This window comes from Acomys minous (genome assembly GCF_964271855.1).
Source record: "Acomys minous genome assembly, chromosome: 2".
NCBI classification, from domain to species: Eukaryota; Metazoa; Chordata; class Mammalia; order Rodentia; family Muridae; genus Acomys; species Acomys minous.
In genome coordinates, this window is record NC_140484.1 from 100,038,418 (window position 1) to 100,056,058 (window position 17,641).

Below are 17,641 nucleotides of genomic sequence, written 5' to 3' on the forward strand. Positions count from 1 at the left end.
AGGAACCTCCTGGGTCTAGAGAAGCCATATGCTCCGAGCCCCTGACTCAGTTACAAAAACTAAACTCAGGCTCCATCCGTGTTGTGGAGCAGAGTATCGGAGACCCATCTGCCAGACCTATGCTCTCACCATAGAGGTGGATCTGGGCTCTCATTTTAAAATTTCCCCCTGGTGTTTATTTTCTCAGAAAGCCTACTACCAGGAACAGCCTTGTTTGCTTGCTGCCTTTGCTGTCAAGGTGAGCCCCTAGCAGAAACACCTGGGCCTGGGCTCACCACACAGGTTTAGTACTGCAGCTGAGGGCCTCTCCTTGGGCAGGACAATCCCAGCCGTGGTCTTCCATGGCTGGTTCTTGTTTCTCTGTGGATGTCTGCTTCCTTGTCTGTAGGGCGGGTGGCTCTGGGAGGAAATGAGTGCACAGACCCGGTACCTGGAGCATTTACCAGTAGACCTTGAGCATACTTTTGGTGGGAATGATGCTTATCGCCACCCTCGGGGCCACGGCAGCTGGAGGCTGCCTTGTGCCTGCCTCTGCTTCCCAGTTTCCTCTTCTGTCCAGGACGCAGAAGCAGTTGCTTTGCAACCCCAAACCACAATGGGGTTGGCTCGGTGGGGAGACAAGGGTAAACAGACTAATAGCCAAGGAGGAGATAGTGTAGAAGGAGGCTGAACAGCCAAGCCATCCATCCTTGGGCCAAGAAATGCTATAAGGTGACAGTCTGCTTTCTGTAGTAGGGACTCATCAAAGGTCTTCCCTGTGAGGACCGTGTGAGCAGAGCCTGCAGGAAGCAGTGAGCACACCCCAACATCCACATCAGAAAGTGCTCAGTAAGAAGCTCCCAGTCCCAAAAGACCAGTGACTCGTCCCCGTGACAAATGCTTCATGTTCTTGTTAGAAAAGGACAGCTGTGCGAGATGGCTCAGTGGACGAAACCACTTGAGGCCAAGCTTGACTGAGTTCAACTCCCCGCCCCTTCCCCCTCCCTCCCCCCACCCCACCCTACCCCCCTCCAGACCCACATGGAGGAGAACTAACTCCTGAAAGCTGTTCCCTGATGTCCACAGGAGCACACCAGAGAAAGGGGTGGTGGGTGGGAGCAGGAAGAAGGAAATTTAAAAAGTAAGAGCCTAGGGGCCAGCCTCCAGCTGGTTAAGGCTATCCAAGGCCCCAGGCAGAGACATGGTCTTGTTCCAGCCAGGGCTTAGGCCAGAGTGGCAGCCATGAATGGTGTGACCTCCTCTCTCAGGGAAATGGAGGTGATAAACACCTGTCTACCCCCAGTGTGTAACAAGGCCTTACTGGAAACCACCCTCCCCACCACCACCACCCCCAAACACCACACACACTCAGAACTATCAGGAACAGGCCACTTCTTCAGAAACAGACCTTCTGAAAGTGTCTAGGAGGGGTGGAGCTTTTGAAGCAATCAGCACGGGTCTTCACTGCGCCTACATCCCTACATCCAGGACCTGGAGTACCCCACTGCTGAAACAAGGGCAGACTTCAGAGTTTCTGAAATGTCACCTGCTGGAATCACTCCACTTTATTTATTTATTTTTTAAGATTTATTTACTTATTATTATGTATACCGTGCTCTGTCTGCACATACACCTACAGGTCAGAAGAGGGCATCAGATCCCGTTATAGATGGTTGTGAGCCACCTTGTGGTTGCTGGGACTTGAACTCAGGACCTCTGGAGGAGCAGGCAGTGCCCTTAACCTCCGAGCCATCTCTCCAGTCTGATCACTCCATTTTCAGTGTCCTGGATCACCTTCTGAACCTGTCCCGGGAGAGAAGACAGAGCTGCAGTAGCCTCGGGGAGAGCCTGCAATACAGGAAGGGACTCATCACGGGGCCGGCCACCTGCAGACCTGGAGGACAGAGGGATGTGTGGTCAGGGAGCAGAGTGTGGTGGGGAGGGTTTGAAGGTGGTGAGGAGGGGGGCGGGAATGGCTATAAGGACTGGTGAGGACCGGGACAGGCTGGCCAAGTCATTAAGGGTGGAGCAGTTAAGACAGACCAGAGAGAGGTAAGCCTCAGTACTCTTCCCTAAGGATGAGGATGGGGTCTCCTTCCCTCCTTTCACCCCGTCTCTCCCTCCCTTCCCTCCTGCCCCCCACCTCTCTTGCAGGGTCTTTGTTGATGCCTTAAATTTCCAAAGTGCAGGACTCCAGAGACAGCTCAGGGGGAAAGGCTCCTGCTCCCAATGCTTTGGGGAGTTCCATACTCCCAGATCCACACAGTCTTCTGACTAGCCCCCCCCCCACTCTTACCCCCGCCCCCCCCACACATAGTAATAAATGTAACTTTTAAAAAAAATTGTAAACTTACAAAGGATGCCACCAGAATTATGATTACACAAACAACATCCTGGTTCAAGTCTTGAGCGGTTCTTGAGCAGGGTGATTGTTCCTCAGGTGGCTCAAACACCGGAAGATGGGCCGGCATGGTGACATTCCCATCTCCACTGCCAAGAGGTCACAGTAGGGGCTGCAGGAACCAAAGTGATGTGGGGTTGGGGAGGAGCAGAAGCATTCAGGGGATGCTCTGAGCCAGGGTTCAAGATCTTCAGGGACCACTGTCCTAGGGAACCTGCCACTGTGCTGGGAGGGCAGGGTAGGGAGGAGTGGGGTTCACCCATGAGAAAGCTAGCCGAGGGCCTAGATGTTATGGGGCTTCGAGCACCCCTCCTCCTCAGCAGTCTTTGGGTCTCGCAGCCGAGCAGGAACTATCAGCCCAGACGTGAATCACAGCCTTCCCGCTTTCCACAGAAAACACTAGAGGGCAAGCAGTTCAGAATTCTAGGAATTTACGAGAGCCTTGGGAAGTTCTGGGAGGGCTTCCTGGCCTGGTTCCTTTGCCCTTCCTCTCCCCCTCCTTTGGCTCTGACTGTCCCTGGGAGCCGCTGGAGGACAGATCAGGGAAGAACCCACACTGGCCCCAAAGACTGACAGACACAGCTCCTTCTTTCTCCTATAGCCCCAAAACTGCCACCTACACAGACTCCTCTCAATTCACCCCTGTAGCTCCATTCAGCCCTTCATAGCCCCCTAAAGCTTTACAGTCCTCCATAAGTTCCCCACACTCTCAACCCCCACTGGTCCCCACAACCCAACTATACACTCCCTTAGCTTCCCACAGCCAGTGTAGCCTCCTAGCTGCCTACCCAAAGAAGGGCTCTTCCAATGACAAAAGGAGCCCTTGCCTGGACTACCAGCAGCCCAGTAAGAACTGAATAAGGGCAAGGCACCACTCAGAGGGGACCACAGCACTTCCTGGGGACAGAGATGGCAGGAAAGGATGGGACAGGACCTGAGACAGGCTGATACGCCGCCACAGGTGGTCTATGGTTCAGGAGATAAATGAGACTTGAAAGCAACTGGCTGTTTCAACTTCAGGAAAACAGGAAAAGGGAGCAAGTAAACACAGGCCAATCCTGAGAGGAGGAGACACAGAAAATCAGTTCCTTAAGTCCACTGTTCACTAAGGACTTCCTGAAAGAGACAAATGAAGGGCAGGGAATTAGCAACAGAATGATGTGGGAGCATGAAACAACGGGTAGTGGCTGCCTGACAGATTTCAAAGATGGTGGGTGTACATTGGCGAGACAGGCAGAAGACTCCGGGGCATCTGACTTCCGGTCTGTCGCAATGAATGTGCAAGAGTCAAGAAGCAATGTCAAACCTCATTTTCTGTACGGGGCCAAACTATCAGTTAGGTAGGAGACAGGAGACAGATATTTTCAGATTTTTTTTTTAAGGTCTATATTCCAGCAAAGTGAGAAAGAAAATTAAGCTGGACAAAGACATGGGATTTGAACTTCTTACTTTACCCACCTGTGAGGCGAGTAGCCAAGATTAGTGTGAGATGTAAGGCAGAAAATGGTGGCAAAGGGGCCCTGTCAGAGCTATAGAGACAAACATGTGTGCTACAAAACGAATCTTCAGTTCCAAAGTAAGCAAAAGTGTCGTGGCTGGGTGGGGAGTAATCTAATCACCTTTAAAAATATACGTGTGTGTGTGTGTGTGTGTGTGTGCGCGCGCGCGCACACGCGCGCACTCATGCTTCTTTGTGTGTGTGTGTGTTCTCAGGGACCACCCAATGTAGATTTTCAGCACCCGCATGACAGTAATCCTGCATCAGGGGGATCCTGACCGTTCTAGCCTCCATGGGTATCTGTACTCACATACACACTCCCACACAAATACACATAATTAAGAATAATAAAAAACAAGCCTTCCAGCCTGGTCTACAAAGCGAGTCCAGGACAGCCAAGGCTGCACAGAGAAACCCTGTCTTGAAAACAAAAACAAAAACAAAAACAAAAAAAAAACAAGCCTTGGGCTGGAAAGATGGCTCAGAGGTTAAGAGCACTGGCTGCTCTCTCAAAGGTCCTGAGTTCAATTCCCAGCAACCACGTGGTGGCTTACAACAATCTATAATGAGATCAGGTGTCCTCTTCAGGCCTGCAGGCCGAACACTGTATATATGATAAATAAATAAATCTTTAAAAATAAATAAATAAATAACGAGCCTTTATAAAAAGGAGAATGACAAACAAAATATTTAAGTGCTGTAAGAGGCTTATCTTACTAGTGAAGGGAGGAGTGCGATGGGGCAAGAAGGAGAGGATGTTTCACCATGACGTTTTGGGAGGGGCTCTTTTTTTTTTTTTTTTCTGAGACAGGGTTTCTTTGTATAATAACCTATCCTGGAACTCTCTTTGTAGACCAAGCTTGCCTCGAACTCACAGTGATCTGGCTGCCTTTGCCTCCAGAGTACTGGGATTAAAGGTATGTGTCACCACGTCCGGCATTTTAAAGCATATCCACTGGCATTTTCTCAATCAGTTTTACAACCATCACCAAATATCGATGGTGCCTTTGTTCATTTCCCAAGTGCATACATAGAGGAAACCAAACCATCTCCGATGGTTCCCCAAGGGCTGGAAGCCAGCAGGGAAGAGAGGTGAGCATCCATCACCCGCCTTCAGGCACCTGTGACCCTACCCACATCATCCTTCTCGGGGCTTACGTCATTGAACCCTGCTCCTGCTTAAGAGGCTTCCCAGCAAGCTGCAGGCCCCTTCTCCCCACTGGAGCCAGATCATTCTATTTTTACTCTATGTCGCTGAGTGGCTTGAGTCCAAGCTGAGCCACAGCCTGGTCCCTGCCATCTGCTTACCTCGTAGTCCTCGCATGGCAGGGATGGCCTTCAGACCATCTTGGGCATGCCCAGAACGCACACAAGAACCTGTACCCTGTAAAAATCAAATACATGGAGCAAAATAGGGAAAGGGAGAACACGCCTCTTTCTATGAACTTTATTTATTTATTTATTTATTTATTTTGGTTTTTCGAGACAGGGTTTCTCTGTGTAGTCTTGGCTGTCCTAGACTCGCTTTGTAGTCCAGGCTGGCCTCGAACTCACAGCGATCCGCCTATCTCTGCCTCCCGAGTGCTGGGATTAAAGGCGTGCGCCACCACGCCCGGCCTCTTTCTATGAACTTTAAATGTGAGCACTGATGCACTCCTGGACCTTCTGATTTGATAGCCCATCTTCACCATGTGCCATGTGGTTTCATATTCACAGTTTAGGAGTCAGCTTGGGCTCCTAAAACAAACCACCACTTACCAGCAACATTTCTTGCTCACAGACCTGGTGACCCAGAAGCTCAGGGTCACCCAGATCCAGTGTGTGGAGAGGGCGGGCCTCCGGGGCTTGCAGAATACTGGCTTCCTCTCTTGTGCCCTCAAATGTCCAAGCGAGATCTCTCTGTCTTATGATAATGCCAACTTCATCATGAGTGTTGCCTAATCCTGAGTACCTCCTGGTGGCTTAATTCCTTCCCTAGGGACTCAGGGGGGTCTGTGGGCTTGGCACAGGCCCTGTACTGCTGATGTGGCCCTTGGCTTTCTGCTGCCTCCATAGACCATGGCCACGTTTACTTCCCAGAAGGGAACAAAACCTGGTGCAGGCTCACTATGGATGCACACATCATGTTCAGTGTGTTCACCATGAGAAGCCCAATCAGCACTGAGACCCAAGCTGGCCAGAGCTGCGAGGTCACGGCCATGATGAAAGCTGAGGTGGAAGGGGCAGGGTGGTGCCCATTTTCCAAGAGGGACCTGAACTCAGAGGGGAAGGTGAAACCATGAAGGGCTACACAAACCAAAGAAACATTCAGTTCTAAGGGCACCTGGGGCCTTCCCAACCCTTTCTTTATTCCAGACAGGGTCTCTCTGGGTAGCCTTGGCTGTCCCAGACTTGCTTGGTAGACCAGGCTGGCCTCGAACTCACAGAGATCCACCTGCCTCTGCCTCCCAAGTGCTGGGATTAAAGGCATGAGCCACCAAGCCCGGCTAAACCTTCCATTCTTTAAATGCAGCATCATGGGCCGGGGATGCAACCACAGAGGCAAGAGACAGAGAAGACTCCCTTGACAGCTAGGAAGAGAGGATGGGACCACAAGCCAAGGAATGTGCGTGGACTCTAAAAGCCCTCAGAAGGAGCCAGTCATAGTGACACATTGACTGCAACCCTGGCAAACTCAGTTTAGACCTTTAAAGCTTTTATGAGAAAAGGAAATTCAACGTGTGCTGCCTGAAGTTGCTGTCTGGGGAAGTCTGTTCAAAGAGTAATAGGGAGTGATTGCAGGATGAACCCTTTCGGTACTGTCACCTGCCAAAGCCTGCCCAGCCTTTATACTACTGCTGTGGAGAGGCCCTTCATCCTTGTTGGTGCAGGACAGACAGACATGATGTGGCTGTCAGAGCTGGGTCTTTACCTGATCACACTACTTTGTATGGGACAGACCTCAGGAGTGTTTATCACAGGTAAGTGTTCTCTCATGGCATGTATGAGGTTTGACTGGAGAGGCTGAGCCCTCCAAGCCCTGAGAACGAATTCCATGCCTAACCTGTGACTGAGGGTCCTCTGCAGGTGAGAAGGCCGACAGGCTGTAAGGAGCGTTCCCAAGGGTCTGCAGGAACACGCCCTGTGAATCACCTAGAAGTACAGCAACCCATCCCATGCGCGTTAAGCAACTCTTGTAGAACACAGCTTTCTCCACGGTGTTCCTGCCAAGCAGTGTTTTAGCATCTGCTTGAATGCCTCGAGCAGTGGGGTGCTCACAGTCTTCAGCCTGGAACCAGGGGTGGTCCTGTGTTTTGGATTTGGTTCATGCCCGACAGAAACTCATGCTGGAGTTTAACTACAGTAAGGGGTAAAAGGAGTGGAAACTTAATCCAACTGTGATGTTTAGAGCAAGGTATTTGGTTAGGAGCAAGACCTCTCAGGGTGAAGCCAGGCGTGGTGGCACATGCCTTTAATCGCAGCATTCGGGAGACAGAGGCAAGTGGACTGCTGTGAGTTCGAGGCCAGACTGGTCTATAAAGTGAGTTCCAGGACAGTCAAGGCTATACAGAGAAACCCTGTCTGGGAAAAACAGAAACAAAAAATACTATGATTGCTTCTTAGAGGATATGCTTTGTTTCTTTTCCACTACTGGGGGCCCCTCCAGGCCTCTGGGACAGTCAATGCTGCTTCCCTTTTGGAAAGAGTGCTCAGTAGTGACGTCATGACTGACAGGCATTTCTTTTTCCTGTATGCATCCAGGACCCTTTCTCCACACAACTGTTTATGGAAGCAGACCCAGCCTGCAGGTACTGCTAACAGTGGAAGTTTTTACACAATAAGGGACCCCTGCAGAGGAGGAGGTCAACTACACTCTCCTGGGGCAAGACTCCAACTGAGAACTGGCTACAAAGTATCCTGTGCCAATGCTTTGAGATGATGTGTTTATGGCTACTGATTGGATGCTTTCAGCACACTTACCTCCTGACCTTAAAAGTAACTGCCAGCGTCTATTGTAGCTTTAGGAAAACCCATCTTCAATGGAAAGATTCCTCTTTTATTAGTATTTACATTCTCACTTAGGGAGGCTGACTGAAAGGCATAGAGCATGGGGGCCACTCTGGGCCCTTTCCTGGCAGGGCTGGGGATGTGGGTCTCAACTGTGCTTCTGCCCCCCATGCTACTGTTGGTAGAAACCAGGGTGGGCAGACACAGTCACACACCTGACCCTGCAGGCTGTGACTTTCCACTGCTGGCATCCAGGAGGAGCCATGGACAATTAGAGATCACAGGGGATTTGGCCTCTAGTGTTGACAAACACCAGATCTCTCTTCCCCAGGCAGTGAACTCTGGCCAGTGACCAACCATGTAACTTCTGTGGCTAGACACAGACATTTTCTAGACTCTTAGACAAAGGGTGGCCGCATCCAGGGGACGAGGAGGTGCTTATGGGAGAGCTATAGTTTTGAGTTGGAAGCATCCTCCAGATGCCCATGTGGTAAAGACTTGCTTGCTCCCCAAGATGGTAATACTGGTAGATGCTAGAGCCCAAGTCTTCAGGTTATGGCACTGTCTCCGTAGGAACTGGGCTCGTTCTCCTCTTCCACCTCATGCAAAGAGGTGAATGGCTTTGCTCCACCTTGCTATGACTTTGTTGTTTTGCTTACTTACAGCAAAGGAGCCAACTGCTTATAGCCGACCCTTTGAAACCATGAGCCCAAAGACCCCTTTTTTGAGTTGATTGTCTTGTTTGTTACTGTGACAAGTAAATAGAAAGGCTGGAGAGAGCTTATATCCCTCTGGGGTCATGGGCATCACACCCGCCTGCTTTCCCTTCTGCAGAGACTACAACTAAGAGTGAAGGTGCTGGGTGTGGTAGCATATGCCTTTAATCCCAGCCCTCAGGAGGCAGACATAGGTGGATCGCTGTGAGTTCGAGGCCAGCCTGGTCTACAAGTGAGTCAAGGACAGCAGAGAAAGCCTGTCTCAAAAAACAAAAACAAAAACAAAACAAAACAAAAAAAAGTGAAGGAAGTTAATGAATTCAAAGATTGCCCCCCCCCTCCCAGACTGGCCAGGACACCCAGAAGAGAACCTGCTGCCCCCGGAGTTCTCAAGGCCCCAGGTAAGAATCTGCTTCTCCAGTCAGTGGATGGAGTTTCTCTAAATTTTTTAGCTTCTGCCCCGCTAACAGGGACCACATCCCTCAAGTGAATCACCTCGGCAAATAAAATAATGAATCATAAATTTTATTTCAAAATGTAAACGTCACTAAACATGCATACATGTTAAAACAATAAAATTTACAATTTCATTAATTTTTTCTTTTGCATAGGACATTACAATATAGAATCTATGCCTTACAAAATACATAACAAAGTTTTATCCGAGCAAGCCGAGGCCAGATTGGGAACTGTACAACTGTAATACTTCACTGTAGTGATCCAGGAAAGACTGAACATGGCCTTTGGAAGCGTGTCGGGAGCTAGTTTAAAAAAAAAATCCCTGTGGAAAAGGAAGCTGGATGGAAATGGCCTTGGACCCTTGGATTTTGCCTTGGGGTTTTGGCAAAGGATCCCACAGAAGTTCCACGGATGGCTTTGGATGGGAAGCAGCCGCCTGGGCCTATACAACAAAACCACAGCAGGCATTTCCAGTCACCAAGGAAGGACTTGAGCTCTGACTCCACAATGCACAGCAGCTCAGCTGGGAGCCTTGCGGTACTGTCTGCGGGGGTCTCCACACCGGGTACCCAGGGCCTCTCCAGTGTCCAATGGGGAAACAGAGAGATCCTTCCACCCACATACCAGGGCAGACGTTGTAACTCAGGAATGACACTGGGGCAGATGACCAGGCAGTGTCTGAGTCACGAGAGAAGTAGCCCGAGCTACCTACTTCTGGGTCTATGGGCCCACGGGCACAGGCTGACCATGCTTATGAGCGCAGGCAGTATGTGTACCCTAGGGGGAAACAGCAGGGAGAAAAACCCGGCCCTCAGGCCTGACCTGTTTCCTGCCCACCCCCAGGAATGTGGGGGAGGTGTCTTCTCTGCCATCCTGTTTGTTTCTAAATAAAAGTAGTGAAGTTTTAAAGCTGTGTGAGATTGGGGTGGGGGGCGGGGTTAGGGAAAGACAACAACACACCACTGGGCCAGGCTATAGAGTTCCAGAGAGTCCACTAACCCTATAGGGGGGTTAAAGAAACCAAGCAAGACCCCCTTCCCTGGCAGACTGCTCCAGGCTAGCTCTGCTCCTTTTTCTGGAGGTCAGCTGGCTAGCAGAAGGGCCTCTCCCTCAGCAGTGCTCAGGCCTGTATCAGTAGTAGTATGCTGGATTGTACATCCATGCTCCGGTACAAAATTCTCTGGAATGTGTCCAGGACAAACCTCTGAAGACTCGGAATCAGGAAAATGAGTCATAGGACCTGGCTCTTTCCTAGTGCCATCCTGATTTTTCAAAACAGTGAGTCAACATCTGGAGTTTTAGCTTTGAAAGATACGGCCACCAGGACTAAAACAGACGGAAACTTTGGACAGAGGGAAAAAAAAATGTGGGTGACCCACAAAGCATTTCTTACCGATCACAACATGGCTACATGTAAATCTTATCTAGCTAGCAACTGTCTCTGACCAAATGACCTTTCGTGGGGGGTGGGGGAAATGGGTTAACACACGTCAGAAGTCGAAATAGGTAGCCTTGTAAACAAAGCCACAACCAGGAGCTGATATAAATGAGGCCAAGCTATTGCTCAGATTTGTCTTACATGGACGGGTGTCCCTGCTTGGTGGAGATCCCAGATGAAGCCTCTAGGAAATGCTGTGACCCTGTGCAGTCCATCGTAGCGCCTGCTTCTGGCAAGAAAAGGACCAGTCTTCTGGACGGAGTGGGGCTGGGAGGCAGAAGTCTTGAAAGGTTAAACCCTCTGTTCAGCCACATTTCTCTTGGGACCAGAGAATGTCACCTTCCCTCTGTCCATCCCCACATCCAAGTCCTCCTTCACTGGGGTCACCAGGATGCAGGACTTTTTGCTCCCAGAAGCTGAGCTCTGGTGAATCCTGCACCTGTCCCAATGCTGGCCTCTGAACAAAGTTGAGATGGGGTGGGCTGGAGGTGAGGACCTTGCATCTCAGGTCCTGTGGGTAGGGGTTATTCGTGGCAGGACAAAGGTAGGGCACCTCCAGGACCACACCCCCAGTCAAGGGCATCACTGTCGACCCCTACGTAGCACCCATCAAGAGAGAACCGAAGGCCCTCTTTAGAAAGGGCTGTTTTCTGTATGGCTGTAGGATTCAGTAGGCATATCAGGGACAGACAGTGGCCCCCTAATATGGCTGATGCAAAGAACAGCTTTCTCATTTGGGACATGAACTTAACTCCAGCCCCCTGATGGCTGAAGTCCAGAGCTCCTTTCAGACACTGCTGTAGGGAACTCTCCCTTCACTCAGGCACTTTCACTGTGGGGGGGTGTCTCTGCTTCCCGTCCCTAAAATAAAGATCTGACTTTTCAGTATTTTTTCTGGGTACCCTACGGGCTCCTCGGTCAAATTTGAAACCAGAAAATATGGCCATAACTGCAGGGGGAGGGGGGAAATCAAAGACCCTGCAACAGACCCGGGCTGGGAAGACAGTCTGCATCTCAGAAGGCATCCCTTGTTTATGATGAGATGGGAACCGAACAAGAACCCACTGGAACTGAATCTAGTCATGTTCCTCCCTTCCTCCCACCCTCTGATGAGATGAACTGAAGCCCCAAATGATATGGGGGGTCCATGTGGGGTGTCTTGTCCTCCCATGCTGAGGGACCACACCCTTCCATTTAAGGAGGACCACTTTGGGAATGAAGACACGTTCATTTGCCAAAAAATAGCCAACGCCTGCATATTTCTGTTTTAAGGCAACGTAACCCTTCCATCTATCAGATGGAACAGCCCTGGGTCATTCAGAGGAAAAAATTAAATTAAGTGCTCTCTTTGGAAACAGCCTACGCCCGCTCTCCCTCCCCCACCCCCCCAAACCCGCTCTAAAACAAACCAGCTCTTTCTTTTATTCCAAGATGTCGGGGCTTAGAGTCCTTTTCACCATTACTATGTGCTGGCAGTGGCGGAGTCAGAAAGCCGCCTTCTGTGACTCTGTGGGTAGAACACAAGGAAGACACCCGCCCAGCTCTCCCAAGGAGAGGCCTTGGCTGGCCTTTGGGGCCCACTGCTGCCTCTCTCTGACTTCAGAACCATGGATGTAGGTGCACCAAAGGACTTTGGAATAAAATTCCTGAATCTGGAATGTAAATTCCTGAGACATGAAATGTGTTCAGAGTGTGGCTTTCTCTGCCTCACACCAATGACTTTGGGAGGGGCTACACTTTGGGACTCAGCACGAAGATCGCCACACCCCAAGCACCCCCAACCACATATTCCATTCTCTCCCCCCCGGATGAAATGCAAGCAGAGCTGTCACCAGCTTTGCACTGGACCAAGGCAGGGACCACCCCCTCCCACCCACCGTGTCTGCTTTTGGCAGCAACAATGCCACAGCCCAACTCAGCACCTACTGTGCTACCAGAAGCCACCATCTGCCATGAGCCCCTCCTAGCTGACACAGGTAGTTAGAAACGAGTGTCCCAGATCTCTGCGGAAGCCACATGACAATAGCCATGGCTGGGCACGGTCTCTGGGTTTCCCCTGTGCTGCACCCCCACACTGTGTGAGGGTTGGGTGGAGGCAGAATGGGCACAACCAAGGCACACTGGGCCCAGGAAGCCCATCCATGGCCCTCTTGAGTCACAAAGGCCGATCCCTACACATCAAAGTGAAGAGAGGTCTCTGTAAGATAAACCAAGTCCATCTCAAACCCACCTACCCAACACACACACACACACACACACACACACACACACACACACACACACAGTCCTAGGGCCTTGTGTTCCTAGGCCCCAGTTCTTGGGAGAAGGGAGGGGGGTAATGCCTGGGTCTCTGCAAGGCGGGAGTAGATGGACACTCTAAGAACCTGCAGAGAAGCAACCAGAACATGGTCTTGCTGACGATGCCCAGCACCTGAAGCCAAGGCAGCCCAGGTCTGGGGTCCAGGAGAACCAGGACAGTCCTGGCTTTTACTCCTGCTGGTCAACCAGCAGGCTATCCATCCCTGCCCCCACCCACACTGCAGAGACTGGTGTGGCTTGGGTCCTCCTGGGCAGGGCAGGCAGAAGCAGAAGAGGTAAAGTGGGGAATGCGACAGTGTGGAACTAGGGTTTTGCTAAGTCTGTACTCAGGGTTCTGAGAAGGTCTGTGATTCCCACAACTTTCACGTGGCGTCCCCAGAGAAGCAGAGCCCTTGCTTCTCCAGTGTTATCTGCTGTGCTGCTGCTCTGAAGAGTCCCAACTGACAACGGCGCCTTTGCCACTAGCAGTCTCCGTGCCAAGTGTGAGTGCTGCCACTTGCAAGGGACACACACACACACACACAGTCTGAAGAAGCAGAGGGGGCACGGTGGTTCTGCCCACTGCTTCAAACAGAGGTGCCTTCAGTGGCCCAGGGCATGGGAACTGGATAAAACAACACCAATTCTGGGAGTTGGGGGTTGGGGGTGGGGGAAAGCAGTTTCATCACAATGTGCCCAGGGCACTATTTCCCAGTCTGAGAACATGGTGTGATGGTGAAGGGTCCCAGGTGCCTTCTTGTAGGGCAGGCAGGGCCCAGACCGCCTCCCGGGGTTGTTGGCAGCAACACTGTGCCAATCCAGGCCAGGTTTGCATCTGGCCTCCATTTTTCTGAGGATTTCTGGAAGCAGAAAGTCAGGCAGGTAGGCAGGCAGGACCAGTCTTACAAGGCAGAAAAGTCCTCCACAGTTCCACAGGCAAGTGCTCCCATGGTCTGTCATGGCTTACCACATCCCTGTGAGGTGGACAGTCCCTCAGACCCACCTGTGCTCTAAGCCAGGCTAAGGGGCAGAGGACCAAAACCCAGTGGTAGGCAGAGAGAGGGTCACAGGCCTTTGGGGGGGTCTGCTACAAGAGCACAATGCCAGTGACCGCGTCTGTCCCCAGCTGGCCTGTTCTGCCCCCAGCGTGATCCTCAACCTCACAGAAAACTCCAGAGTGCAAATCTATGTACAGAGTAAGGCGGCAGAAAGGCATGCCCTCACTGACCTCATGGACCGCGTCCATCCCTGAGAAAGGGGGGGTTGGGGGGGGACTTCAACACCGTCGAATCTCAACTTCGTGGATAGCTCTATTGTGCAATTTGTGGGTGGTGTTTTTTTTGTTTTGTTTTGTTTTGTTTTGTTTTTTCTTTTTTGAGAAAAAAAAATTTTTTTTTCCTTTTTGTTAAAAATTGACACCTGAGGTGAAGTAAAGTGTTTTGCTGTGGACTTCTCAAGTTCACTCAGCTTTCCTATTACCAAAGGGGGCGAGGCGCGGTCTGGGCAGGGGTGATCAGGGCGAGCTGGCCGGGCTGATGGTGGGGCTGCTGGCGTCGGAGCGGCTGTAGTCGCTGAGGGAGCCGGTCCTCGAGCCCCCGCCGCGCCGCTGCAGCATGCCCGGGTGGAAGTTGGCGTGGCGGCGTGCGTGTTTCGTCAGGTGGTCGCTCCTCATGAAGCGCTTCTCGCAGATGGGGCAGCTGAACTTCTTCTCCCCTGTGTGCGTGCGGTAGTGCCGCGCCAGCTCGTCGGAGCGGGCGAACTTCTTGTTGCACTCTTGCCAGCTGCAGGCGAAGGGCCTCTCACCTGCAAGTGACAAGGGCAGAAGTAAGTCTCAGCCATGCCTCCACCATCTTAGCCTGACCACAGCCTCCCTCGCCCCACCCCTCAGGCCTAGCTTCCATCCTGTTTTAAAGCTCTCAGCCCACACCTGAGACGGAAGCAGGTCTGAGGGAAGGAACAACGTGGCCGTGGAGCTCAAAGAAAACACGCCACCAGCACCAACACTCCCAGGCCCCAAGGGACACTCTTCATCTTGTCTAGCAAGAGGCGGGTCAGACGGGGCAGTATGCAGCCCCTGCTCTGAAAGAGAGGCCCCTAAGGCCGGCCAAGGGTGCAGCGAACTACAACAGGCTCCTGCTGCCTCAAGCAGGCTGACGTGTGAAGATGACCGCCCGGAATAGGCCAGGAGGGGCCCAGGCAGGTGTGGAGAAGCAAAGCACAATGGGACTCAGAGGCAGTTTGGATTCACTCAGCCTGGAAAAATGCCTCCTGCCGCGCCCCCCCCCCCCATGTATTCCTTGCTCAGATCAAGGAACAAGCTAGCTTTACCGATACTCTTTAAAGGGGTGGGGGAGAAGACATGAACTGCTTAGAAGCATTCTGTGATAGTCCAGAATAAAGAGCTACAACTCTTGGGAGGAAGAGGAGGAAGAGGAAGAAAAAAGAAAAAGAAGAAAGCAGCAGCCTAACATTTCTAATTAGAACTCTCAACAGAACCTGAGCTATCAGAGGACAAAACACACCACTGAGAAATTAAAATCTTATTAAATAATTCCCAAAAGCTGGAAATAGACTCAAAGCACTATCCTGGAATATACAACAAAACTCTAGAAAACGTGTGAATGTCGTAGTGTTCCATCTCCCAGGACTGTTGAAGACTGGCCATGTGTGGTGTGTTTGTTTTCCTCATTAATTTTCACTTTGTGGGGAAAAGGTATTGGAAGGTGACCTTCAAACCCACACAGCCTGGGGCATGGTCTCTGGTCGGCCACCCGTGCTCTGTGGCTCTATTTCCCAGCGTTCTTTTGTTGAGTATACTCCTAGCTTTTTGTAGAACTCTTGTTTTTAGCAGTGAGCGAGGGGCTAAAAGTTGAAGTCTCCAGGAATCGGATCAAGGGCTAAAAAACATGTCAGAAGAGGCACAGAATGGCAAAATAAGGGGAAAATGAATACAGGACATTTCTTTTTCTTTTCTTTGTTTCTCTTGTAGTTCTGGCTGTCCTCGACTCACTTTGTAGACCAGGCTGGCCTTGAACTCACAGAGATCTGCTTGCCTCTGCCTCCCATTTTTCAAAATGAAAAATGAGGTGTGTGTGTGTGTGTGTGTGTGTGTGTGTGTGTGTGTGTGTGTGTGTGTTGGGAGAGTAAGGTGGGGGAAATCAGGAAGAGGAGGGAGTGTAACCAACCCAGAAAAGCATCCCTTGCTAGGAGAATTTTTGCATAATTACAACAGTGAGTTTAAAAAAAAAAAAAAAAGGAGATCTCAGCACTTAATAAGTGGCAGTGAGGAACAAACATCAGGCTAGCCACACCAGAACAAGATAGGCCAGACGCTGCACCTGGACGTCATACTGGACGTGCTGGAGCACAGGGGGGCGGGGAATTTACACTTTCCATACTCTAGTAAAAGCTAGAGGAAACCAGGGAACCATGAGTCAAGACCCCAAGGCACACAGGGGCATAATCCTAGGAAGAAAGTTAAGTCTGTGCAGAGCGCATGATCAGGACACTAGATAAACTAGAGGGCACGGGAGGGCACATTACTTTTCTTTCTTTAAAGGAAAAGAAAAGGGAGGTGATTGCGAACTCCAGGAAATAGAGGAGCAATCTGGACACGAGATGACAATGATCAAATTAAAAGCATACTAAAACGCCAGGTGATTGTGTGCAACCAGTGAAGAGCTCAAAGGCTCCGGGTGCTTTTCATAGAAGTAAAACGACTTATCTAGTCCGAGACAGAAGGAAACGCAATCCCAGCACAGGCCCCAGCAGGTCAACCAAGCTTTACAGTTCCAGCCACATGAACCTAGTTCTAGATTTCAGTACTGTACAGGATCAGTGTCACAGACAAATCCCACTGCCCTGTCAGAACCCGTGGCTTTCAAGGGAAGGTGGAAAGATACACAGAATTAAAAATTACATATTCATCAGTTCAGGAGGAGGTAAGGATAAGTGTATGAGTGAAGTAAATTCTTAAAACTTAAGAGCAAAAAACCAACAGATTAACTTGAGAAATTAAGAAACAGATATATATTCTTAATATATATATTATATATAAAATATATATATATTATGTGTATTTATGTATTGTTGTTTACAGTACCCATCAGGACAACTAAAATCAGATCAGGAGAGCATTGCTGAATTGAAGACACGTTTGTTGTAACCTTTTCTGTGTTACAGCTTAAAAAAAAAAATAACAGTAAAAAGTAATGTAATGTTTACAGGCTTGCAAGAGATGACTCAACAGGTAAAGCTGCTTGCTTGATCAATCCTGATGACCTGCGTTCCACCCCCAGAGAGAACCAATTCCTACATATTATCTTCTGATCTTTACATGTGTCATGTCATTCACATGTACCACCAACCCCAATTTAAAAAAAAAAAGCTTAAAATGGGAGGATACTCGTGATGGGATAACAATTGAGTTGTAATGTGAATAAACTTAATTTTAAAAAGTTTAAATAGAAATTTAAAAATATTAACCTAACTACAGCCAAAGAAATGGTAACTAGTTGGGGGTGGTTGTAGGGGGGGGGAGTGAAAAATGTCACATGCTAATTCCATTCTTGAACATTCAGAAAGCCTACTAACCATCAGTGCCTTGGGAAGGTCTGGCATTACATGGGTCAAGTCAGACCTAGTCTCCATTTGAACAGTGAAACAGTACAGTCAAACCCTAACACTCGAAACCCGTGAAGTGGCTTAATTTGGAAGGAAAAAAAAAGTCCTTGTAGCTATAAAAATCTTGAGCTGAGGCCACAAGTCACAAGAGGGCAGTACTGGGAGATAGTCGTAAGAGACTGGAGCCATCCATCTACAAGCCCTGAGTTGCCAGCTCCAGCAAACCTGGCAACGAGGAGGGG

At 50.1% G+C, this 17,641-nt stretch overlaps 1 protein-coding gene across 1 annotated transcript in view; it reads right to left on the bottom strand.

Moving 5' to 3' along the window:
* Positions 1 to 9,090: 9,090 nt before the first annotated feature.
* The window catches only part of KLF13 (KLF transcription factor 13), a 52,901-nt gene continuing 44,350 nt past the window's right edge, over positions 9,091 to 17,641 (bottom strand). The window contains exon 2 of the mRNA XM_084756005.1: positions 9,091 to 14,579. Within this exon, the coding sequence (XP_084612131.1) occupies positions 14,290 to 14,579 (290 nt within the window). The 3' untranslated portion in view covers positions 9,091 to 14,289. The remainder of the gene's footprint in view (positions 14,580 to 17,641) is intronic.